Below are 25,019 nucleotides of genomic sequence, written 5' to 3' on the forward strand. Positions count from 1 at the left end.
TCACATCTCACTGCAGCAGCCTCAAACTCCTGGGCTCAAGCAATCCTTCCGCCTCAGCCTCCTGAGTAGCTGGAACTACAGGAGGGTGCCCACCATGCCCAGTTTATTTTTATTTTTTGTACTTTTTTGTAGAGACAGGGTCTCACTATGCTGCTCAGGATGGTCTGGAACTCCTGGGCTCAAGTGATCCTCCTGCCTTGGCTTCCCAAAACGCTACAATTACAGGTGAGCCACCTCTTCTGGCCAATGTGTTTTTTTATAAGTAGGGTTTGTCAGGGACATTCTCAGTTTTTCCTCCCTAGTCTGGTATAATTTCATTACCATTGCCCCTTTTACTCCCAAAGTTGTCCCAGTTTTGTATGTAGCCCTGAAATGCTACTTCATTTTTTAAACTATGTGTGCATGATATTTTGATAACAGTGAAATAAAAAGAGAAGGCTCTTTGGACCTTAAATAAAATAACTCTGGTTCATCAAGCTCAGTCAAAGACTTTAATTTTCTTTTTTCCAAAAACCGATTCTTGGTTTTTTTTTTTTTTTTCAATTTTTACCCTCTGTACATTAGAATGTATCCAAAAACTAATTCTTCATTTTAAATTAATTACAAGCAATGTGTACTTCAAAGCACTTTTACAATCACTCACTCATTTAATCCTTACGACAGCTTCATAGGGTAAGCATCCTATCCCATTTTATAGATAATAAAAATGAGGGGCCGGGCGCAGTGGCTCATGCCTGTAATCCCAGCACTTTGGGAGGCTAAGGCAGGCAGGTCACAAGGTCAGGAGATTGAGACCATCCTGGCCAACACGGTGAAACCCCATCTCTACTAAAATACAAAAAATTAGCCCAGCGTGGTGGCACGCGCCTGTAGTCCCAGCTACCTGGGAGGCTGAGGCAGGGGAATTGCTTGAACCCAGGAGGCGGCGGTTGCAGTGAACTGAGATCGTGCTACTGAACTCCAGCCTGACAACAGAGGAAAACTCTCAAAAAAAAAAAAAAAAAAAAAAGAGGTTAGGGAGGTCTTCTGATTGTCTACCAAGGTGACACTAGTCCACTGGACCGGGCCCTTTAATTGCAGTTTGCACACTCTTGCCACAATATCAAATGATAAAGCATTTAAGCCATCCTACAAATGAACAGAATCTGAGATATAAAACCAATAACCCAGATTAATAGCCTATTAGAAAAACAGATTATGAAAATGAATAATTCATACATTCTTCTGTTTTTGAAAATAAATTCTAATTAGTCTGCCCAGCTAGGCTTAGTGGAAACTGAAATCAATCTCATGGGAAGACAGCCCACACCTCCAACCCCTGTCATCTTTGGAGTCCCAGAGGATGAATCGCTGCTGCTAAACCTCCGGACCAGGAAAACAGTCCTAGTGGGTTTTTTTTTGTTTTGTTTTGTTGTTGTTGTTGTTGTTGTTTTTTAGATTACAAAGTAATACATGATTATTTCAGAAAATATAATAAAATAGAGATATAGCATAAAAGAAAAAAATATTCTAAATCCCATCACTTAGAGGTGAATACACCTAACAATTTAGTGGATACATCTCTGTCTTTTTGTAATACAGATACAAAAATAGGATCATATGACGCAAACTTCTCAGTTACCTGGTTTATTTCACCAAACACTATATTTTGGACATGGTTCCATGTCCATAACCGTGTGTCTACATTTTTCTTTTTAGTGGCTGCCTCACGGTTCATCATTTGAATTACTGTATTTGATCAATCCTCTGTCACTAGATATTTGGGTTCTTCCTTTTTTCTTTCCAGCATTAACTCTGCAACAACGACGAAATTCTATACACACCTTTGTGCCCATGTCCAATTATTCCTCAAGATAAATTTCCTGAAGAGAGATTACTGTGCCAAAGAGCTTGTATTTTATGGGGGGCTTCTAACCCACATTGTATACCCCATCAACATAGAATGTGCTTGTCCATACTCTCATATTCAGATGACCCAATGTGTTCTCTTATCAATGCTTTTATCCCTCCTGTGGGTTAACCATGAATGAAACAAAGCAAGGGGGTTGGGGATGGGAGGCAGTTGAAACAAACAAGAAATTTAAAAAGAGTTCTTTAATTCCTTCTTTCTAGTCCCTCCCACACTCTAATGTTTTTTTCCAATTTGGAACTCTGGCCTGACTGGTTCCACCCTCAGCTCACACACCAACTTTCCCTGCCCATGCCTCTTCTGTATTTTTGAGATTGGGTCAGTCTCTCCTCACTAGCGAGTACATACATTCCTTTGAGGTGAGGGACATCACCTTCAGTGTCAAGGTTTGGACAACAATATCATCAAAGGGTCACCAAGACATGCCCAAGAATTCTGAAATTTCAGAACCAGTCTTGTTAGAATGAGTTGTTTAACACAGTCTCCCACAGTGATCTGCCAGCCACGAGAACAAAGCCACATGGAAGCTAAAGACACAGGGGCAGTGTCCAGTTGCTGGCTGGACATTCCTACACCTCCTCCTCTGATTCTCAATGCTCCCTGGGCCCATCCCCTTCCAACTCCTCCCCCACTAGCCCGGCACTGAAACGCCCTTGTTCACTTTATTTTAAATGGGCACCATTCGGAGGCTACATTCTTACAGTCCATTCTTTGCTTCCCGTTCCTCCCTTGCTCCATGACCTGGGATCATGATCCCTTTCTTCCTAAAATTTTCACCCCTAGTTTCAGATAGTTGACAGTTTTGCACAAATAGTAACATTTCCCCGTAATTACTGTTTTTTTTTCCTCCCTTATCAAAAGGGGCTGGTCAAAGCCAACCTTGTTCAGTTTATGAACCCAACTCCTTCCTCCCTCAAGACTGACACAGAGATTGACGTACGCTCGGCCCGGTTAAATTTATAAGCACAGAACCGGATATCGCATGCTTGTCCATGTGACTCTTTTTTTTCTTTTCTTTCTTTTTCTTTTTCTTTTTTTTTTTTTTTTTTTGAGACGGAGTCTTGCTATGTCACCCAGGCTGGATGGAGTGCAGTGGCGCGATCTCAGCTCACTGCAAGCTCCGCCTCCCGGGTTCACGCCATTCTCCTGCCTCAGCCTCCCGAGTAGCTGGGACTACAGGCGCCGAGAACCACGCCGGCCTAATTTTTTGTATTTTTAATAGAGGCAGGGTTTCACCGTGTTAACCAGGATGGTCTCGAACTCCTGACCTCGTGATCTGCCCGCCTCGGCCTCCCAAAGTGCTGGGATTACAGGCGTGAGCCACTGTGCCGGGCCCATGTACAAAATAAAGCACCCGGAACTTTGCACCTGGACGTATCAACACTCGACAACCTTTGTCCTAGGAACTCAGGGAGTCCACACCAGGCTTTTAACACCCTTGAGACTGAAGGAGGGAAAAGGCTGTAACTGGCAGCGACAACTGGGCCTAGTATAACGCGAACTCCAGTTTTGGCCAAACCTCCTCCAACACACATGTGCAAAGCCACATTCTCATGAAGAGGGGGCAAAACATTTGCTTTCTGGGTTTAACCTTCTACCATCTCAAACCAACTGTGCCAAAAATTTCCCTATTCACCAGGATTCATCAAAAAACGTACATTTCTATTTTCACCGATTTTAAGAGAATAATTAACTGCTCTATTTTTACAAAAAATACACAAAGTGATACAATCTAAAGACTAATCCTCAGACAAAATCAATTGCTAAACATTGGAGGGGCAAAAGGGGAGACCACGCCGCAAAAGCACAGAGACGCAACTTTCCGCACCGCGGGAAGGCCCCGACCACGCTGCGGCTCCGCCTCTCCTCCCGCCCCTCGTTCGGTAGTCCGGTAGCCCCGCGGGTCCCCGAATTCCCCGCCCTCGGCCCCTGCGGGCGCACCCTGCAGGCCCCGCCCCGGCCCCGCCTCATCGCGACGTCAGTTGTTATGTCTCGGCTCCGGCCGCGGCCGCAGCTGATCTACGGTTGTGGAGGCTACGGCCGCGGCCTCCGGAGGTGGCGGGGGTGTTGGGGACGGGTGCTGCGACCGGCACCGCCCATCCGAGCGGGGCGGGCGCTGAGTGGCCGGGAGGCAGCCGGGTAGCCTCCTGGAGGAGCAGTCTCGGGGCCTATTATTGGTTTTTTTCCTCCGAGACCGATTCCATCTGCAGAGACCGCGACGCCCCATCCTGGGCCGGGCCGCGGTGCCCGCCCGCCTGAGAGGCGCCGCCCGCCAGCCGGCCCGAGCGAACCTGGAGCCGCCGCCGTGCCCGCCGCTCTTCTCGCGGAGCCTGGGCGGTCGGCGGGGCCTGGGACCTGGGCTTCGGGCGCGGCGTTGCGGCGGCCGCTCCTCCCCGCGCAGAACACGCTGGGCCCCGGGCCTGGCCCGGCCGAGCGCCGCGCCCTCCTGACCCGCGGCCGCGGGAGTCCGGCCCTCACGGCCCCTCGGGCCCCGGCCTGCCGCCCGGATCCCCGCCTCCTGGGCGGATCTGAGTTATTTTTTGGTCTCCCCCTCCCCCTTGAGATCGCGGCACCGGAGGGCCGACCCCGCCACCTGGGTCAGTGCCCCCGCCGGGGGAAGCGTCCCTCGTTTTGTTCTTCCCCGCGAGCTCTCCCCGCGCCCCTCTCCTTTCTGTGCTTAATGGATGGGGGTTTTGAGTTTTTCCCCTTTATTTTTGTCGCCTCTTGACTGGGAGGCCCGGCGCGAGGCTCTGCGCCTCTGCGTCCCTCGTCGCCGCCTCGCGCCCGCGCGGATCCCGTCACCTGCTTCCCCGCCGGGGATGGCCGGCCAGTGACGGCGCCGGGTGGCCCGCGCGTGGACACGGGGCCCTCGCCCAAGCTGCCACCGAGCCGCGGCCCCCGCCCTCGACCCTTCTCTCTCCCGTATTCCGAGCTCTCTGGAAAGAGAGGAGACTCCAGGGAAGATGTGGCTGAAGCTTTTTTTCTTGCTCCTCTATTTCCTGGTCCTGTTCGTCCTGGCCAGGTTTTTTGAGGCCATTGTGTGGTATGAAACTGGCATCTTTGCCACCCAGCTGGTGGATCCGGTGGCGCTGAGCTTCAAGAAGCTGAAGACCATTTTGGAGTGCCGGGGGTTGGGCTACTCAGGGTTGCCCGAGAAGAAGGATGTCCGGGAGCTGGTGGAAAAGTCAGGCGAGTATCGGGCTTCCCCTAGGGTCCCCTCCACCTGGGAGAGGGGACCACCTGTACCTCCTGGTACCTGGCTGTTCCCCCAGAGTGAGGCCTTCCCTGGAAGCGTTAAAGCTGCCCAGGTTTCTTCGTCCAAGCTTTCTACAATCAAGTATGCGGATCCCAGCTTTGAGGAGGAGTCTGAAATTATTTGGAGGAGTGTTGGTGTATCCTTTTAAGGTTATCGTAAAATGACAGTTTAAAGTGTGGCTTCTTAGCGTTGTTTACTAAGTTGAGTGATTTTCTCAAAATTCGGGAATATCAACTAGTTACAAACTGGAAAGCATTATTTGTCAGTTGAAGTTCATAAAAACATAAGAAGAACTCCAAAACGTTGTCTGTCAATAGCAATATTTGTCACGATAGTAATAATAAGATACCCAGAGTGGGGACACATCTTTGGAATACTTACTATCAGAGGCACTTGGGCCTAGGATTTAAATGTTAAATCATGAATTTGAATATAGACAGTGTACACCGTACAGTATTAGCTTTTCAGACTTTAAGTTTGGTGAAAATAAGGAGAGCATTTTGTATAAATGCCTGCCATGTTCGAGTTTATATTATATTTCTGTTAGGATTTTTAAAAATTTGCATCTTGGATGTGTAAAAGAAAAAAATTTTTTTGTCTTCTGTGTCACAGGTACCCTTGCATTGTTTAATGGGTTGAGAAATATACGTGAAATAGTGCTGAGAGAATATTCAATGTCTTAAAGAATGTGTTTTTAGTAATTGTTGGTTTTGGTAGGATTGGGTGAGAAATATGGTTAATTTTTTTCACTGCTGCACAAAGTATATCTTTGGATATACTTCCTGAAAGTGGAATGTAATTTGAGAAAGGCTTTCTGCGTTGCTGTGGGAAGCAGCTGAAACTGATGGTTACCTTTTTTGTTGTTTCAAGTATTTTTGTCAGCTGTATCTTTTACAAGATAAATCTTTTCCTTCTTTAGTACCTTATAGACATGTAGCGTGATAGACAAGAGTATGAGCTCGCTAGCAGTTTAACACTTGGATATTTGTAGGTTGCGGGTTATAAAACTCCTATCTCACTATTAGGGTAGAGGAGAGGAACACACTCTGCAAAAGTGATAAATGTTTCTTTAGAGAAAATATAAAATCGTATATTATTCTTGCCCCTTGTTTGCTGACTGGTTTATGGCGATTCTTATTTCTAGCATAGGGGGAAGAAGTGGAGTAACTAGGGTAAGAGATCTCTAATAAATAAACTCTCTTGGTTTAGAGATGAGAAGTGTCTCATCTGCCAAAGCCATCTTTTTTTTTATGGAAAATAATTTGGTCACACATTTTTTTTTCTTTTGACTGTTATTTATTATTGCCTTCTTTGGGGCCTAAAAATACTTGGCACATTGAATGTACTAGAAGTCCACATTTAACTTTAAGACGCACAGCCCAGTATGACTCAAATCACACGTTTTATGGCAGAAAAGTCATGGTATAGCAGTTTAAAATTTAAGTGTTTATTGTGAATGGTTTTGCTGCTATCATGGTGCAGTACTTGGTTTCTCACTGTTTAATATTTAAGGCGAAAGTTAAAATAATTTGACTTTAGTGTTTTCCTTTCCTTTTTGTTTAACGATACAAGCTCTAAATTTATAATATAAATTTGTATATGAATATGGAGTTTGTTCTGTCTAACAGGTAAAGTTCTAACCTCCAAGTCATACAAACCCTGTTGCTCTTTTAAGCAGGGCTGATGGCAAATTCTGTGAACCCAATTCTACGTCTTTTAAGTAAGAAGCATATAAGCCATACTGTTTAAAAATGTATATGAAGCCTGTATGTGTCATTCATAAAACTAAATAATTTATAAAGTTGTGCCTTTTTGGAGTGGTACAAATTTGGTAATTTCCTAATAATTATGTGATAACCCCACTAAAATATAAGCCCTATTCTATAAGAGATGGATTTTTGTCTATTTTGTTCACTTTTCCCTGACGCATAGGAAGTTCTTACTACATACTGATTGAATGTATGACTCCTAAGTGGGTATATCCAGGTTCTTCTAGTAGTTCTTGTCTATAAAATACAAGGAAAGTACAATATCATGATTCTTAACAGTGTAAAAAATAGAATTACTGAAATTGGGAATCTAGGATTCTTGCAACCTTATTAGTGTTATTCTTTTCCTTTCTTCAGGTGACTTGATGGAGGGTGAGCTCTATTCTGCTCTCAAGGAAGAAGAAGCATCCGAATCGGTTTCTAGTACCAATTTCAGTGGTGAAATGCACTTCTATGAGCTTGTGGAAGACACAAAAGATGGCATCTGGCTGGTTCAGGTATGAAAAGCAGTAATAATTTGATAATTCGAGAACCCTAAAAAAATTATTTTTACTAAAATAGTATGTACCAGCCAGTGACACTTCCGTGTCCTTGTGTCTTGTTTCTCACACATAACTCAGTTCTCTTAGGGAGGCTCTAGTATCTTCTTAAAAAGGTTTTGGAGACTGAGGAAGACGAAAATTGAGTAGTGGGAAAGAGAAAGATGGGGGATGGGGGTCAACTTTTTGTTTAGAATCCCCAGAAGCAAATCTATTTTAGTTATTGGACCTTTGTTGAATTGAGAAATACACATATATATCCCTTTTATTTAGTGATTTGCACTGTTTCTCTTAGTTTTTATTATCTCCAGTTTTTAATTCAGTGGCCTGAGTAATTTTTATATATAAGTAAGAACCCTAAAGTAAAAGTAAAGGAATCATTGTATTAGGGAGATAGCCAACTTTGTGACTATAGAGGAGCTGTTGTGGAAAATGGTGGGGGTGCTCATTACGTAACTCAGGATGATGAGATTATAATTTTTAACCCTTGTTTTTATGATAGCAAAACTGTGAGACTTAATTAGCATATTAGAATTTTAGAGCTATGAAGGACCTTAAAAATATTTTATGCTTTCCAAGATGTAATTTATGGTGAGTGGGCATGCATTATCATTTACATATTTTAATGTAAATTAGAAAAATTATATTAACATAAATTTCATAAATTTTGCTTAGGACAGGACTAAAGTTATTTACATTTTAAAACTGTACATTCAAAGTGACATATCAAGTAAATTAACAGCCTGAATGTGGCTAAAATTATTAACGTAGTCTGTGAATGGCTGAAGCTTGGAAATTATATCAGACTAACCCTTTCTGAGACTCTGAGAGGTGAAGTAGCTTGCCCAAGGTCATGGAACTAGTTGGTAGTATTGAACCAGGATGAAACCCAGGTCTTCTGATTTCTTGACTGGTACTCTTGTCATTTCACACTGGAGTGGGCAAAGTTTGATTCAGGGCATGAAAATTAAAACAGTTTCTTCATATTTCTTTCTGAGAGTAAAGACTGCAAAATATGGTAGGAAAAGCTATGAGTTCAGAGACATTAGTTGCAGGTCTGGTACTGTCACTGTTACAGGTCTGGTACCGTCACTGACTAGCAGTATGATTGTGAATAGGTATATTTTTCTGTTGCACGTGGCCTCAAATAAATACATATACATCTAAAAAGGATAAAATAGTACTGTAGTCCACTGTGCTAAAGGGTTGAGGTTTGGGAATTCTTCCAGAGATTTACATTGTTCATCCATGGCCTTTCTTTATTGTATCCTTCCTATTGCATTTGTCCTTTTACCTTCCAGATAATCTAATTCAGTAATTTTTTAAGTTCAGCAATGGGAGAGAATGTGAGAGTATGGGTGTAGTCTATATATTATCTATTTAAATTTTAGTTTATTTCTGTGTCAGTTGGAGTTGAAAAATAAGGTGTAGCTTTTTTAAAGCTTTAATGTATAAGTATATTGTTATTCTGTTTCTTTTCTCTGGTACTTATTTCTAATAGTCTGATTGAGAAAGACACTGGTTTTGATAATTTTAGATTTTATTACTGAGGATGAATTGAATAGCCACTCCCACTGCCCTGCTTTCAGTGTCTAAATGTCACCCACATTGACTGATCCCATGGAAATAAATGGTGAAGATGTTGCACACCTTTGAAACTTGGAAGGGCTATGTCAAAAGTCTTGAGTTCTTTTGCTATATAGGCTGCTGCCTATAGACAACAAATACATTCTGGTTCAATAGTTAGCAGTATGTTCTTGGCTTGTAAATGATCTACTGTTTTTGATGTCCTGTTAAAGATATCCATGAATTAAGCTCCTGTAATAAATATGTGACAGAATTCATCAAAAGTTTATTCAGTTGTGGGTGTGCCAGGCCCTGTTCTGGGCCCTGAAGATATACCAAAAACACACACCAAGCTAAGGCCTTGCTCTGTCAGGCAGCTCACATTCTAGTTGGGAGAGGCAGACACCAAATAAATAAATATTTAATATAACATCAGTTAGTGGAAAGTAGTAAGAAGAAAAATAAGCAGATTAAGGAGATGAGAGTGGCAAGGAATTCTCTGGTAAGGTGACAAATGAAGTGAAGGACAAATAATGATAGTAAATGGTAGCATTGTAAATTCTAGTTGCTAAATTTTTTTTCTCTGAAAATATTTTTAAACCTTATAGGTATTAATAGTTGAAAAACAACTCTTTAAAAATAGAATGTATTTCTATGGTTTTTCTATGTATGGAAATAATGCAGTAGGACACCTACTTAATTTTTCCAGTGATGCTCAAGGTTTGCATTGACCACCACTGTCTGGCTTGTGTTCCTTGAGGCCAGTGGCTTACATCTGTCAAATGGCTGGCCTGGTCTGAAAGAACAATCTCTGGCAGGACAACTGAGAAGAATGAGATTGAAACCCTGTCCTTGGCACTGTGAACTAGCCAGCTAAGCCAATCAGCACAGCCACCTTGGTTTAAGCCCTTAAAAGAGGGTTGTACTTTTTAAAACTATGCTTAAAATTGAAAATATCTACTAGAAACAGAAGAGAAATATTGTCTCCATTGCTTGCCATTCTTTCAGCTCAGATCATATATATTAATCTATTGTAAAGGATAACTTTCAAGAATTGTTTTTAGCAATTTGAATTGTTGTTATTTTGTTTACAGTAGTCCCCCCTTATCTGAGGGGGATGCGTTCCAAGACCCCCAGTGGATGCCTGAAACCGTGGATAGTGCCAAATCCTATATAGTCTATGTTTTTTCCTATACATACATACCTGTGATAAAGTTTAATGTGTAAGTTAGGCACAGTAACAACAACAACTAATAAAAATAGAACAATTATAACAGTATACTGAAATAACATTTATGTAAATGTGGTGTCTCTCTCTCCGAATATCTAATTGTATGTAGTATTTTCGGACTGCAGTTGACTGCAGAAAGTGAAACTGAGGGTAAGGGGAGACCACTGTATTTTAGAAGAAGCTGACTAATTTGTTCTCTGTCATTTGTTTTAAGTCTATGAGGAGTGTTTTCATAAATGAAGATGCACAGATGCCAGCCAGTTCAATCCTCTTCATATTTTTAAGCTTTTCCAGGTCCATGTTACGTATAGTCTCTGTAATGTGAACAGAATTTATTTTAGTTTTCAAGGTAGCAACATACATATGACATCTTTACCAATGACACACTATGAAATACATGTAGAACCAAGTGCTCTTTTTTCTGTTATTCCTAACATTGTTTTTCTCCTTTGTCCCTAACCCAAGCTCATATCTTTCATTAGCTATTCATTTAACTGTTTTGTGGATTCTTTGGCCCCAGTCTTCATAGCATTACAAATAGAAGATGGTTACTTTTCTTTCAAAAGACCCTTGGTCAGAGAGGCAGATGGCACAGTGGATAGGCTTCTGAAGTGGAGAAGTTAGCATAATTTATGTGTTTTATGGATTTATCCTTCTCCTAACATTTCTGTTTCTCCGTTTTGACTTTTGTCATAGTTCAAAGAAGGACATATTTGTTCCCTACTGGCTGTGTTACATCATATGGAATTTAAAGTCACTGGAATTGAGGTAGCAGTGAGAAGCATCATATGATTTAAAATAAAGCTTTGGGTCAATATTTACTGAAGTATTACATCAATATATTTCCTGTTTGGCTGACAAGAGTTAATAGCTGATTTTAAACTTGTTTATCTTTGCTCCTAGACAAAAGTTTTGTTCGAGGAGATTCTAAATTATGTATTTCTTTCTTGATACTGCTATGGAGGTGAAGCACATAGCAAGCCACTTTATCTTATATTTTGTATTGGTAAAAAATTTTATAAATTCTATGTAAGAATACAAAAAAATTAAAAGACCACTGTTTTTTGTCAATCACTTGTCCTTACTCTTAATGGTTTTATATAGTTTGCATGTATATACTAGGTTGGCTTATGATTTTGAAAGTAGAGACTCCCTATTATAATGAAATACTGAGAATGCAGAAAATATCATAGCACAATACTCTCATTGTTCCAGGGAGTTATGTTACTTAACTAAACCTGGATGTCATTGTATGGAGATTAACAGTATTAAAAGGGGTATGCCACATGGTTTGGTCAGTAATAAACCTCACCTCTAAATAATGGGCATTTTAAAATGCACTGAATTAAACATCTTTATGTCTGACTGAGGTCAAGAACATTAATATGCAGTTGCTTAGCAGGGTACCATTTATGCCACTGTTTGTCCAGAAAACATCTTGGTACAGGTTGCTGGGGAAGGGACTTTGATTATAACAGAAATCAAAAGCTTAAGAGTCTTTCCTTTAGAGACTCTGTGTAATCAGAACTAGAAGAATGAGTTATTAAACTGTAAGAAGCTGAAATTGTTTGGTTTGACATAAATACTTATTGAGCACCCATATGAGTTGGGCACTGTATTAGCTGCAGGGACTACAGTGGTGAGCAAGTGTGGGGATGCCAGAGGCAGATACCCTGGGAAAGGGAATGGAAAGATTGCTTCACTTCTAGCCTGTGTTGCCAGGTCTGTTCCAGACCTGGAACTCAAGCTGTACTTTGTCCAGTTTTTTTGTAGTCTTTGAAAATGTTCCCCACATACAGTGTTCCTTCCTGAGCTGCTGAGGAAAATGTCTCCCCTTTTAATGAGACCAGCCATATGAATGCCACTCAGAATCATCATGCATCCTTCTAGGATATGAGCTATAAATTGGGGACTCTTACTGGTATGACATAGTGTGTGTGTGTATATATATTATATATATATATATATATAAGGCATATGTATATATATATATATTAGGCTGAGAATATTTTGTTGTGCTGTGTGACTCAACCAGATGAGTTATTTTGTGAAAATATTAGCATTTTTATAGTGGTTGGTTAATTTAAACTCCACCAAATTTAATTTATGCTAAACCTTCAGTTGAATTATATAACTATGTAGGACATTGGACACATTTTTAATTGCATAAATATAACTATAAAGTAATATAAAATGCTTTCATGCAATGCCTACAAGATTTTTCATTTTTGTGTAGCTCTGTCAGTCAGGGATCCTTAAACTCTTCAAAACCAAATGCTAGAACACGTTGCTGAATAAATAAGGCCCTGGCATTGAACATTGTCTTGTACCTGCCCCAGGTATGTTCCCAACTCTTTTCACTCACTTCTACTATCTCTGCTATAACCAAGAGGTACCTGGGAAGAACCCCTCTCATTCCTCCTTCTTTTCCTAACATTGGAGCTCTTATCACATGTCTCAAAGATACCTGTGCAGTGAACCAGATCTTCACTGAAAGATGCCTCCAGACTTAGGAACTAAATATTTACACCGGCGAGGCAACCTCTAAACTCCTTGGAGCAGTGTCATTCTGCACACAGACCTGAAATGTTTGGGTTATTTGCAACCTTGATCAAGAAATGGGATAATGCCTGAAAAGTGAGTTATTTTTAAAAGAGGGCAAAGAGTAGAGAGTATGGTAGTATGATTGCACAGATACTTCTTAATCTTCTTAAGGAATCTGAAAAATAAGTTAAACGTGTCTTTGATTATTTGACCAAAAGAACTACCAGATTGACTCTTGAGTGGTAGCAATAAAAATAAAATAAAATAAAGAACAAGAGGCAATAGGCGCCTGCTTTGTTTGATCTTCCTAATTTTCTAGGTACAACTTTTTTTTCTCTCTTTTTTTGAGATGGCGTCTTGCTCTGTTACCCAGGCTGGAGTGCAGTGGCATAATCTCGGCTCACTGCAACCTCTGCTTCCCAGGTTCAAGCGATTCTGCTGCCTCAGCCTCCCAAGTAGCTAGGATTACAGGTGTGCACCACCACGCCCGGCAAATTTTTGTTTTTTTTAATAGAGGCGGGGTTTTGCCATGTTGGCCAGGCTGGTCTTGAACTCCTGACCTCAAATGATCCACCAGCCTCAGCCTCCAAAAGTGCTGGGATTAAAGGCATGAGCCACTGTACCTGGCCTTCTAGGTAAAACTTATAAAGTACTTTTGGACCAGAGAAAAATGTAAAGCTAGGGAATTACTGGGTAGGGAAACTGGTGTGAGCATCCTTCAAAAGAGCTTTCACCTATTAAGTGCATGTCCCCAGATTGCCTTCTTCCTGGTTACTTCAGCTGTCTGAGTATTTGAATAAATTGTATCTGCCTCAATAAGACCACTTATTTTCATTAAAAAGTACTATCAAAACCATGGTTGAGTGCAGTGGTTCATGCCTGTAATTCCAACACTTGGGAGGCCGAGGCAGGAGGAACCCTGAGGCCAGGTATTTGAGGCTGCAGTGAGCCATGATTGAGCCACTGCACTTCAGCCTGGGGAACAGAGTGAGACCCTGTCCCTTAAAAAAAAAATGTAATATCAAAACCATTTGCTTAATGCCCTAAATTGTGTATATGTATTCATTAAGCTTCAAACTTATGTGATAAGATATTATGTATGCATGTGTGTCTCGGTAAGTATGAGGATGGTAGTGGAGTGTCACAGAGGTTATTTGGCACATAAAGTGAACTTCAAGTCACTTGTCATCACAATGTGCTGTCTCTTCTGCTGCCCTCTGACATTTGTTAGACATTCTAGCACAGAGGCCACAGATGAGGTGGCTGCACCACCTCTTGCGTCTCCCAAGGAGTTGACTGTCAGCACTCATTTTACACACCCACCTGCAACTTCACTTCCTGGAGGCTTTGTGAGTGTGAAAATGGTCCTTCCTCCCAGAAAGATTAGAGGCCCCCAGAGTATTATGTTGTAATTTTGAATTGTATAGTATCAGAAATATAACGTTTATGAAAATAAACTTGGCCTATATACCCTGGACTTAAACAGATGGTTTCATGATGACTTTAGACATTTTTGGCTTTCCTTTAACTTCCCATTTAGTTATTTTTATGGTCTTGTTTTTAATGTTTTTTGGTTTTTACTGGTATCTGCATTAAAATTCTGCCTTCATTAAAGGCAGGAAGATTAGGAGATAAAGGGAAAAGGTGTTAATGATTAGAAAGGCTGACATTTATAAGAGAAGTCTTGACATATTTTGAAGGTCTTGCTCTGTCACCCAGGCTGGATTGCAGTGGTGCAATCTCTACTCACTGCAACCTCCACCTCACAGGTTCAAGTGATTCTCATGCCTCAGCCTTCTGAGCAGCTGGGACTATAGGTGCCTGCCACCATGCCTGGCTAATTTTTGTATTTCTAGTAGAGACGGGGTTTTGCCATGTTGGCCAGGCTGGTCTTGAACTCTTGGACTCAAGTGATGCATCTGCCTCGGCCTCCCAACATGTTGGGATTACAGGCGTGAGCCACCACACCTGGCCTCTTTTTCTTTTCTTAAGAATCTTTTGCTTTTCCTAATCCTAATTGTGTTTGAAAGCTCTTGCAAATTTGAAGTACAAGTTCAATAATGTAAAATTCATTACATTAAAGAATGAATAAGAAGAATGGTAATTCTTATTGTATGTTAGAGCCATTCATGATTAAGCAAAAAGCCATAAAAGTAGTAGTATTTATTGATTTAGTCAAAGCACCCTTTAATAGAAAACATGTGTTTGACTCTTGGCTCCATAATTATACTTTTTAAAAAGTGAAATTTGAACTTGTTGAACCTACATGTGATAATTTTTAGTAAGCTCTATTTGGATTATTGTTTAAAATTTTCTTTTCAGAGCAAAGGGAAATTATTCCAAGGGCCATTTTCTTCCTGTGTAACTTAATTAGAGAGAAGAGGCCACATGGTGGAGAATGTGGCTAGCCTTTTAATACAGTTTTGACTCCCTCCCTCTCTTTGTAACTGCCACAGAGTGTGGGAGAGTTTAATTTACTTTTCAGTGTTTTAAGTCTTTTTCCTATTGGATAGTTGCTCCTTCTATAAGAATTGTAATGATAATGTGATGATACAGTAAACAAGAACTGGGAACAGAATATCTTTTTTTTTAAGTGAAATTATATTGTTGATGTAAACGGTTGGCTTGACTCCATTTTAGGTAATTCAAGTTTCTTTTTCTCTATTTTTGGGAATAGGTCATAGCAAATGACAGAAGTCCCTTGGTGGGCAAAATTCACTGGGAGAAAATGGTTAAAAAGGTGTCAAGATTTGGAATACGTACAGGCACATTTAACTGTTCCAGTGATCCCAGGTAAGTTGATTAGGCAATTCTTAGAATTTGAGTCCTGACCAGGATCTTTCTTATTTAAAAAGGACAATGATACTAGAAGCCTGCTTGAACTGAAAGCTTATTATAATGTGTAGCACACTCTTAGTTACATAGGTGCTTGATTAATGGTTTTTGATAAACTGGCAGCTAATGACTTTCACTCTAAGATCTCTCTCTGTCTTCTCTATCTCCCTCTCTCTCCCCGTCCCTTTCTCTGGCTCTTCTGTGTTTTTTCTATTGAAGATATCTCTTAAGATTGTGTCTTTAGTCCTTTTCATTTCACCTTTCTTTTCCAAAGAGATCTCAGCACATTCATGGCTTTAGGTGACACCTCTGTGCTGATATAAATCTTCTATCATTCTGACCTCTAGTTTGCATTTCTTTGCTTATTTCCATTTGCTCTGCAACTATCCCTAGATATATTCTTTTCCCTGAAACCTAGTATCTGAAATCAGATTCATCCTCTTTTTCTTTAATCATCCATGTATCCTTCTACCTTTCTTTTTTCTGTCCTTCGCCGGTTTTCCCCCCATTTTCTCAAATAAGAATCCTCAGAGGTGTTTTTGTTTATGTTTTGTTTTTTTGTCATCATTTCCAGTATTCAGTCTGTCACATTATTTCTTGTTTTATTATTCCATTATTTCTTCTTTGAAATGCCTTTTTTTCCATTTCTCATGCTACCAAGTTATAACTTAGTCTCATTCATTGATTGTAGAAAACTCTCCTAAACCATTACTATACCTCCTTTCCTTAGCCTTACATTTACTTCTCTTCTGCTTAGAACCCTTGTTTTGCCCACTAGTAATATAGGGTGAGATCGATGGTAGAGTTCCTCTAAGAGTTGGGAATAGGAGGGAAGTTCCTGTATCTCTTAACTCACATTTAGTCTCCTTATCTACCTGCAAAGCTGTCATGCTCATCTTCACCACAGAGTCTTTTTTTCTGATTTTTTTTTTTTTTTGAGACAGGATTTGGCTCTGTGACTCAGGCTGGAGTGCAGTGGTGTGATCATAGCTCACTGCAACCTCCAGCTGATGGATGGGCTCAAGTGATCTTCCCACCTCAGCATCCCAAGTGGCTGGGACTACATGCATGCATCACCACACCTGGCTAATTTTTTTTTTTTTTGTAGAGATGGAGTCTTGCTATGTTGCCCAGGCTGGTAACCACAGAATCTTAATCACATCCCAATGTCTTTTGTTGAAATGTCTGAGATAGCTTAAGTCTTAATGTTCTTTTGAAAAGGAAATCATTCTGATCTCCTTCGTCATTTACCAAAGACAGGATTTGATCTGATTCCATCATTTCCAAATAGAGTCAAAATGAAAGGTCTTTTTCTTCCTCACTGATTTTTACAATACTAGAACAAATGATAATGCTGATATTTTGATTTTTTTAGTTATGCCAAAAGTCAGTATTCATATCACTATTTTCTTTTAAAATACCCAATGTATTTTTTAAAAATCAGTGGAACTAAATAATACATTTCAAACATTATAGTTTATAAATATATTAGAAAACATCAAATAAAAACACATTTTAAAAATATATAAAGTTGAATACATTAATTAAAGTCTAATGTTATGAGACAATAAAGAATTCAAAAACAAAATAAAAATAATCTGTTAAACATGAAAAACTGAAAGAATGATTTGGTGGGGGCAGACAAACCATAATCTTATAATCTTATAAATCAGAGTGCATCAGAAGTATCATAATTCAGTCCGGTGGATTTTAGTGCAAATTTATTTAGCTCTTCTTTTGAAAAGCTCTGATTCTGTATTAGCTGAGAAATGGTGAAGAGATACATACAAGCTAGCTCCAGATGGTTTCCTCTAAATCCTACATCTTCAAATAATCCTACCTCTTATTTACAATTGAAGCAATGTTTTTTTGCATAACTTTTTGCTTTTTTGTTGATTGTAGCTATAGTTTTTGTTATTTAAAAAAGTACTTCTACTCAGCTTCATCAGAAAATGATTTTGTTGCACAGTGACTTGTACCAGTTCCAATAATGTGCCCATGACTCCTCATTTGGAAAGTCCTCCAACTGGAATAAGAACTGTTCTTGCCATAGAAGCTATGCTTAGTCAGGGTCATTTTTCTCTTCTTTTGATGACTACGGAGATATAGAAGAACAAAATTTAGAGATATAGAAAAGAGTGTTCAGAATTTCAATGCAGGGTGTAAGTGGGCAGAGAATAGTGTTATTTCAGGAAGTGTTTTAATCACATATTTTGAATAATTGAGTCATCATTTTGATTTTGGAGTTTTAAAAATACCGAAACTCTGTGCCCCACTGTCTGTGCTGCATTCTTTGACTGTAGTCCCTTCTCTGGGGTGGCCTCTGGGCAGCTGACTTCAATATGCTGGTCCCACTGTACAGCTATACTTTCCTGACCTGTTTAGCTCCTGCCTTAGTCTGTTTTGTGTTGCTGTATAAGAATACCTGAGGCTGAGTGGTGGCTCACGCCTGTAATCCCAGCACTTTGGGAGGCTGAGGCAGGTAGATCACTGGAGGTAAGGAGTTGGAGACCAGCCTGGCCAACATGGTGAAACCCGTCTCTACTAAAAATACAAAAATTAGCCAGGCGTGGTGGCGGGTGCCTGTAATCCCAGCTACTCGGGAGACTGAGGCAAGAGAATCACTTGAACCCAGGAGGTGGAGGTTGCAGTGAGCCGAGATTGCACCACTGCACTCCAAGCTTGGGTGACAAGAGCAAGACTCTGTCTCAAAAAAAAAAAAAATACCTGAGGCTGAGTAATTTATGAAGAAAATAGATTTATTTAGCTCACTGTTCTGCAGGCTGTATAAGAACCATGGTGCCAGCATCTGCTCAGCTTCTGGTGAGGCTTCTGTGCTGCCAGAACATGGTAGAGAAGGTCAAAGGGGAAGTGGACACATGTGAAGGGCATGTGGCTTTATGTCAGCCCACTCTCGAGGAAACTACTCCATTTCCACAAGAACTAATTCAGTCTTGCCAAAGCTAGAACTCACTAACTTGAGAGCAGCACTAAGTGTTCATGAGGGATCCACCTCCATGACCCAGACACCTCCCACTAGGCCCCACCTCTCAACACTGCCACACTGGGAAGAAAATGTCAACATGAGGTTTGGTGGCGACAGACAAACCATAACCAAACCAGAGCAGCTCCCTTAAGAACATTTAGGACTACCACTTCTGAGCAACTTCTGACTGTCTAGTTGTAGCAGCTTTAATTTCTTTCCCTATGTACCCAGAAGGAGTGGCCTTGCCTGGCTCTACCTCTTCTCATTCCCTAACCAACAGATCGATTTCAGAGGGCTTTTCCTGTGAGGTTCATACTCTGTACTTTTTTTGAGGATGTAGGAGATGAGGTGGTAATGATGTGTGGAGAGGGCTGGGGAGATGGGGATTAGTAAAGAGAAGATAGAGGACATGGAAATTGCAGGAGCTGAGTGGTAAACAGGAAGCCTTATGGCAAGAGTGTCAGGGATGGTGGCCGGTGGAAAAAACGGGGAAGGAGAAGAGAAGGGGGGATTGCAGAGAGAGCCAGGAAAACCAAGGAGGCCAATGACCTTGTCTGAAAAAACAGCATATATAAACAGAAATGTTAAGGTTTCTCTCTCTTCTTTTCTTCCTTTTTTTTTTTTTTTTTTTTTTTTTTTGAGATGGAGTCTCACTCTATTGCCCAGGCTGGAGTGCAGTGGCACGATCTCAACTCACTGCAACCTCAGCCTACTGGGTTCAGGCGATTCTTGTGTCTCAGCCCCCCAGGTAGCTGGGATTACAGGTGCATGCCACCATGCCCAGCTAATTTTTCTATTTTCAGTAGAGACAGCGTTTCACCATGTTGGCCAGACTGTTCTCAACTCCTGGCCTCAAGTTGATCCACCCACCTTGGCCTCCCAAAGTGCTGGGATTACAGGTGTGAGCCACCGAGCCCTGCTTCTTTTTAAATATAGCATGCCACATCAGCAACTGGAAGACCAAAACTCACAAGGCATATTTCCTATCGTTTTTAGTCTTAAAATTCTCTAAGAGAACTCAAAAGGTTTAGTTTAAAAACTAGAGGATATTTTCATGGTATTGTCATTGAATTTGTTAGATAATAAAAAAATTTTTTTTGAATTGGCAATAAAAGTTTTTATATTGATGTAAGGTAATACAACCTTATTCTATCTGGAATGATAAAATTATTACTTAGCTCTGAACTGAAAAGAAAGCACATAATATGTTTGTTTTCTTATGTGAAGAAATGTCTGCACTTAGAACTTGTTCATTTTACAAAGTAAGTTTTCTGCCAGAAAGGCTGTCATTTAATTTATGACACAAATCAGAGGCCACAGTAGGAAGATAAAATAGATGGCCAAGAGTTGAAATGTGTCATCACAAATATCATGTGCAATGAAAACATTAAAGATACTTGAAGATATTTAAGATATAAATAAGACAATTGTCCATATGCATTTGACTTGTTACTTTTTTGGGATACGGTAAAAATAGAATTCATGTCAATCAATGAATTATTATTTTGCATTGAGTGGAAGATACTTATTTTGTAGGAATATATACTTTTCAGACCATTTCAGTTAAAACAGTAATGATATTAATGGAATCTGTCTTATTAAGGTAGTGAATCAACTCAACAAGAAGCTAAGAGTCACGGTCTGTGATTTTGAGTCACCTAGACAGTTTTCCAGAGTCATCACTAACCTTGTCTTAAGACATAGCGTGTTGTCTTCATTTATCTTAAACTATATCACAGAATCCCTGAGATAAAATTAGTCATATTATCATTATACAGCCATATGCTACCTACGTCAAGACTCTTGTCTTCATCTGATCATATGATGTGTAATATGTTTATTTAATAAAATATAATCCATGCTAAGTAAAGCATAACATCTATGACTTTTACATCAATATTCTGAGTAGCAAAATGCGAAGTCAGATATTTATTACTATGCATATACAAATCTGTAACAAATAAAACGTTTCCATGTGGTAGATTGTCTTTTTTACAACTTTATTGAGGTAAATTTTACTTAAAAATTTCACATGGTAGGTTTTGGAAAAAAAATACTTTTTAAAAACAAAAGATTAACTCTTCTGTGTGGTACATGAAAAACTAACTAAAACCAAAAACAAAAGGCAGCCTGGGCGACATGGTGAGACCCCAACTCTACAAAAAATTCTTTTAAAACTTAGCCTGGCATGGTGGCGTGCATATGTGGTCCTAGCTACTCAAGGAGGCTGAGGCAGGAGAATCGCTTGAGCCCAGGAGTTCAAGACTGCAATGAACTGTGATTGCATCAGTGCACTCCAGCCTAGGTGACAGGGAAAGACCCTATCTCTTATTATAAAAATAAAATACCTAAAAATTAAAAAAAAAAAAGGAAAATATTTTCACTTACAATCTCTTTACTGGGATACAACAGCTGTTTTCATTGTTCTTTTTTTTTTGAGACGAAGTCTTGCTCTGTCGCCCAGGCTGGAGTGCAGTGGCGTGATCTCGGCTCACTGCACCCTCTGCCTCCCGGGTTCAAGCGGTTCTCCTGCCTCAGCCTCCCAAGTAGCTGGGATTACAGGCACGCGTTGCCATGCCCAGCTAATTTTTATATTTTTGGTAGAGATGGGGTTTCACCATGTTGGCCAGGATGGTCTCAATCTCCTGACTTTGTGATCCACCCACCTTGGCCTCCCAAAGTGCTGGGATTACAGGTGTGAGCCACTGCGCCCAGCCTGTTTTCAGTTTTTAATATTTCTTTTCTCTCATTACCTACTTTTTTAAGGGAAGATGGATATCACAAATATCCTAGCAAGAACCTGTCAATAGACAGGTTTCCAAAAGGAAGAGAGTCATGATCCTACTGCATAAATCTAAATGAATGATTTAATTTTAGTTAAATTCTTCTGAATATACTCTGCTGTAAAATGGGGATCATTCTTGAAGTGAACCTCTTAATCTAAATACTTCCTGTTTTTGTTTCCTCTTGTTAAATACTCCCCTTCATGATCTTCATTGAAGAAATAAGAGAATACAAAAATATATGGGGCTTGCTGTTGCTCTTTTCTTGGTTGGCTTTTGTGCAGATTACTTTGTAGCAGTCAGGCATTGTGGTAGTTGTTAATTAAATGGGTAAGCATGACTCCTACCCTCAAGGAGCTTGCACCAAACCAGTGACTCAGCCTTAGGATAAGCTGTTTTCTTCTCTTTTCTCCACCCATCTGGATTCTAACCATCTTTCAAGACCTAGTTCAATTCCTAAACCATTCATGAAATCTGCACCAGCCCAAACTTTGAACTTCTTTTGCATTATTTAGCAACAGAATATATACAGTTTTATCTCTATTTTGTCTCATTAATAGGATTTTAAATTCCTTCTGAATATGAATTATTTTCTTCTTGTCTTCTGGATCTTAGCACATAACGCAGTTGTAGGTACATGAGAGATGCTGAAGTATTTGCTGATTCCTTTGACTCAGAGGCTTTTCAAGATACACTTTATTTAAAAAAAAAAAAAAAAAGAAACACAGAAATACAAAACAAACTAGAAAAACAGAGCTTGCTTTTCACAGCTGCCAAGTAGTGGTACCACTTTTTGATTATTTGGAAATTATTTGGTTTTGGGGAGAGGTGCTAAAGAAATTTATCAGGAAAGATAAATTGTTTGCATTACAGCCTAGCTGTTTACTTACAGTTTCCTCTCTTATAGATATTGCAGGAGAAGAGGCTGGGTCCGATCCACACTCATTATGTCTGTTCCACAAACAAGTACTTCAAAAGGGAAAGTCATGCTTAAAGAATACAGTGGACGCAAGATTGAAGTAGAGCACATTTTTAAATGGATAACTGCTCATGCAGCTTCTCGGATCAAAACCATTTATAATGCTGAACACTTGAAAGAAGAATGGAATAAAAGTGATCAGTATTGGTTAAAAATATACCTATTTGCAAACCTTGACCAGCCCCCAGCTTTCTTCTCTGCACTAAGTATAAAGTTTACTGGAAGAGTTGAGTTTATTTTTGTTAATGTAGAAAATTGGGACAACAAGAGTTATATGACAGATATTGGCATATATAATATGCCATCATACATACTTAGAACTCCTGAAGGAATTTACAGATATGGAAACCACACAGGCGAATTTATATCCCTTCAGGCCATGGATTCATTTTTGCGCTCATTACAACCCGAGGTAAATGATCTGTTTGTTTTGAGCTTGGTTCTAGTTAATCTTATGGCTTGGATGGACTTATTTATTACACAAGGAGCTACCATAAAGCGATTTGTGGTTCTCATAAGCACTTTAGGGACATATAATTCTCTATTAATTATTTCCTGGCTACCTGTGTTGGGCTTTTTACAGCTACCTTACTTAGATAGCTTTTATGAATATAGCTTAAAATTGTTGAGATATTCCAATACAACCACACTGGCTTCATGGGTAAGGGCAGACTGGATGTTTTACTCTTCACACCCAGCCCTGTTTCTCAGTACATACCTTGGTCATGGTTTACTAATTGATTACTTTGAGAAGAAGAGAAGGCGCAACAACAACAATGATGAAGTCAATGCCAATAACTTAGAATGGTTATCAAGTCTGTGGGACTGGTACACCAGCTACCTCTTCCACCCGATTGCTTCTTTTCAGAACTTTCCTGTAGAATCTGATTGGGACGAAGACCCTGACTTATTCTTGGAGCGCTTAGCTTTCCCTGACCTTTGGCTTCACCCTCTGATACCAACTGATTATATTAAAAACTTACCAATGTGGCGATTTAAATGTCTTGGAGTCCAGTCTGAAGAGGAAATGTCGGAGGGGTCTCAAGATACTGAAAATGACTCAGAAAGTGAGAACACAGACACTTTGAGTAGTGAGAAGGAAGTATTTGAAGATAAGCAAAGCGTACTTCACAATTCTCCAGGAACAGCAAGTCACTGTGATGCTGAGGCTTGTTCATGTGCCAATAAATATTGTCAGACCAGCCCATATGAAAGGAAGGGGAGATCATATGGATCATATAACACTAATGAAGATATGGAACCTGATTGGTTAACTTGGCCTGCTGATATGCTGCGCTGTACTGAATGTGTTGTTTGCCTAGAGAATTTTGAAAATGGATGTTTGCTAATGGGGTTGCCTTGTGGTCATGTGTTTCATCAGAATTGCATTGTGATGTGGTTGGCTGGGGGCCGACATTGTTGCCCTGTTTGCCGGTGGCCTTCTTATAAAAAAAAGCAGCCATATGCACAACACCAGCCCTTGTCAAATGATGTCCCATCTTAACCATGTGCAATTTGTCCTTTATAAGCTTTGAGTATCTTACAGCTTGCCTTTTTAATGTTAGTCACAATGTTTTTGTGGTTTGAAGTTTAGTTTAATGTTAGTGCAGTGACGGGAAATATACATTATGCTAATGTTGATGACAGAATTTATTTGGTTGCCTTGTGTGTTAATTGAATGCATACCTAATTGTAAAATTTTTTTATTTACAACATTGGAAATTCAGAAGTTAATGTTTTTTTGTAAGCACAAAAGAAGTATGATAGAAATTTATCCTAGCAAGACTTTACAAGATAGGATCAAATTCTAATGGAATTGAGCCGGTTTCTTATCCTAAATGTTTCCTCCCTTTTTACAATCTCTGTCCAGCACCTCTTGGTTAAATAATGTATGCTGTGAGACATGAAATTAAAACAGACCTATGAAATAAATTATTTTAAAACCAGAAGATTACAGATTTTCCAATGTTAAAGTTTTTTGATAAGGTGGCTGAATGATATAGGTGTTTTGCTGGTTTGTTAATTTCACAGATAGATCAAACATGATTCTTGACTCACGTTGGGGAGGAAGACAAAATGTTGCTGGCACTTGCTAGATGTGACAGTTCACCTTTTAGCTTGGTTAGCTTTGATGGGAAAGAGTTTCATGGTGGGCTTTTGAAAAAGTACTAAATAATTTATCAGTACTTAGCACATTCATCTAAATAAAATCAACTATAGCATATTAGCCACACATAAATTATGTTTATTCTGACTTTTGAAATTTTTTTAAGCTACAGAAAGCTATAAACATAGTACAGTGAACATCCATTTCTTTTTATCTAATTCACCAAGTGTTCACATTTTGTTATATTTGTTTTATCTCCTATCTCTTATGTGTATATTTCTTTTTTTTTTTTTTTTTTCTTTTTTGAGATGGAGTCTCACTGGGTCGCCCAGGCTGGAGTGCAGTGGTGCGATCTCGGCTCACTGCAAGCTCCGCCTCCTGGGTTCACAGGAGTAGCAGGGACTACAGGTGCCCACCACCACGCCCGGCTAATTTTTTGTATTTTCAGTAGAGACGGGGTTTCACCGTGTTAGCCAGGACGGTCCTGATCTCCCGACCTCGTGAGCCGCCCGCCT

General features: G+C 39.9%; 1 protein-coding gene across 2 annotated transcripts; it reads left to right on the forward strand.

The window, feature by feature from the left end:
* Window positions 1–3,860: 3,860 nt before the first annotated feature.
* RNF103 (ring finger protein 103) lies at window positions 3,861–24,346 on the forward strand. 2 transcript variants are annotated; one of them, XM_034953503.2, is made up of 5 exons: window positions 3,882–3,964; window positions 4,932–5,098; window positions 7,292–7,431; window positions 15,492–15,607; window positions 22,326–24,346. In XM_034953503.2, exons 1-5 carry the CDS (start codon window positions 3,897–3,899, stop codon window positions 23,899–23,901), a joined length of 2,067 nt encoding a protein of 688 aa, XP_034809394.1. In that variant the 5' UTR covers window positions 3,882–3,896; the 3' UTR covers window positions 23,902–24,346. The 2 variants fall into 2 exon arrangements, with proteins under 2 accessions (XP_034809392.1, XP_034809394.1); XM_034953501.3 differs by lacking the exons at window positions 15,492–15,607; window positions 22,326–24,346 and adding an exon at window positions 9,749–11,341 and having other exon boundaries at window positions 3,861–5,098.
* Window positions 24,347–25,019: the final 673 nt, after the last annotated feature.

This window comes from Pan paniscus, chromosome 12 (genome assembly GCF_029289425.2).
Source record: "Pan paniscus chromosome 12, NHGRI_mPanPan1-v2.0_pri, whole genome shotgun sequence".
NCBI classification, from domain to species: Eukaryota; Metazoa; Chordata; class Mammalia; order Primates; family Hominidae; genus Pan; species Pan paniscus.

Coding starts and splice junctions, on each gene's coding strand:
- RNF103 (XM_034953503.2), top strand. CDS start 3,897: ATGTCTCGGCTCCGGCCGCGGCCGCAGCTGATCTACGGTTGTGGAGGC. Junction 3,965..4,931: donor TACGGCCGCGGCCTCCGGAG/GTGGCGGGGGTG, acceptor CGTCCTGGCCAG/GTTTTTTGAGGCCATTGTGT. Junction 15,608..22,325: donor AACTGTTCCAGTGATCCCAG/GTAAGTTGATTA, acceptor CCTCTCTTATAG/ATATTGCAGGAGAAGAGGCT.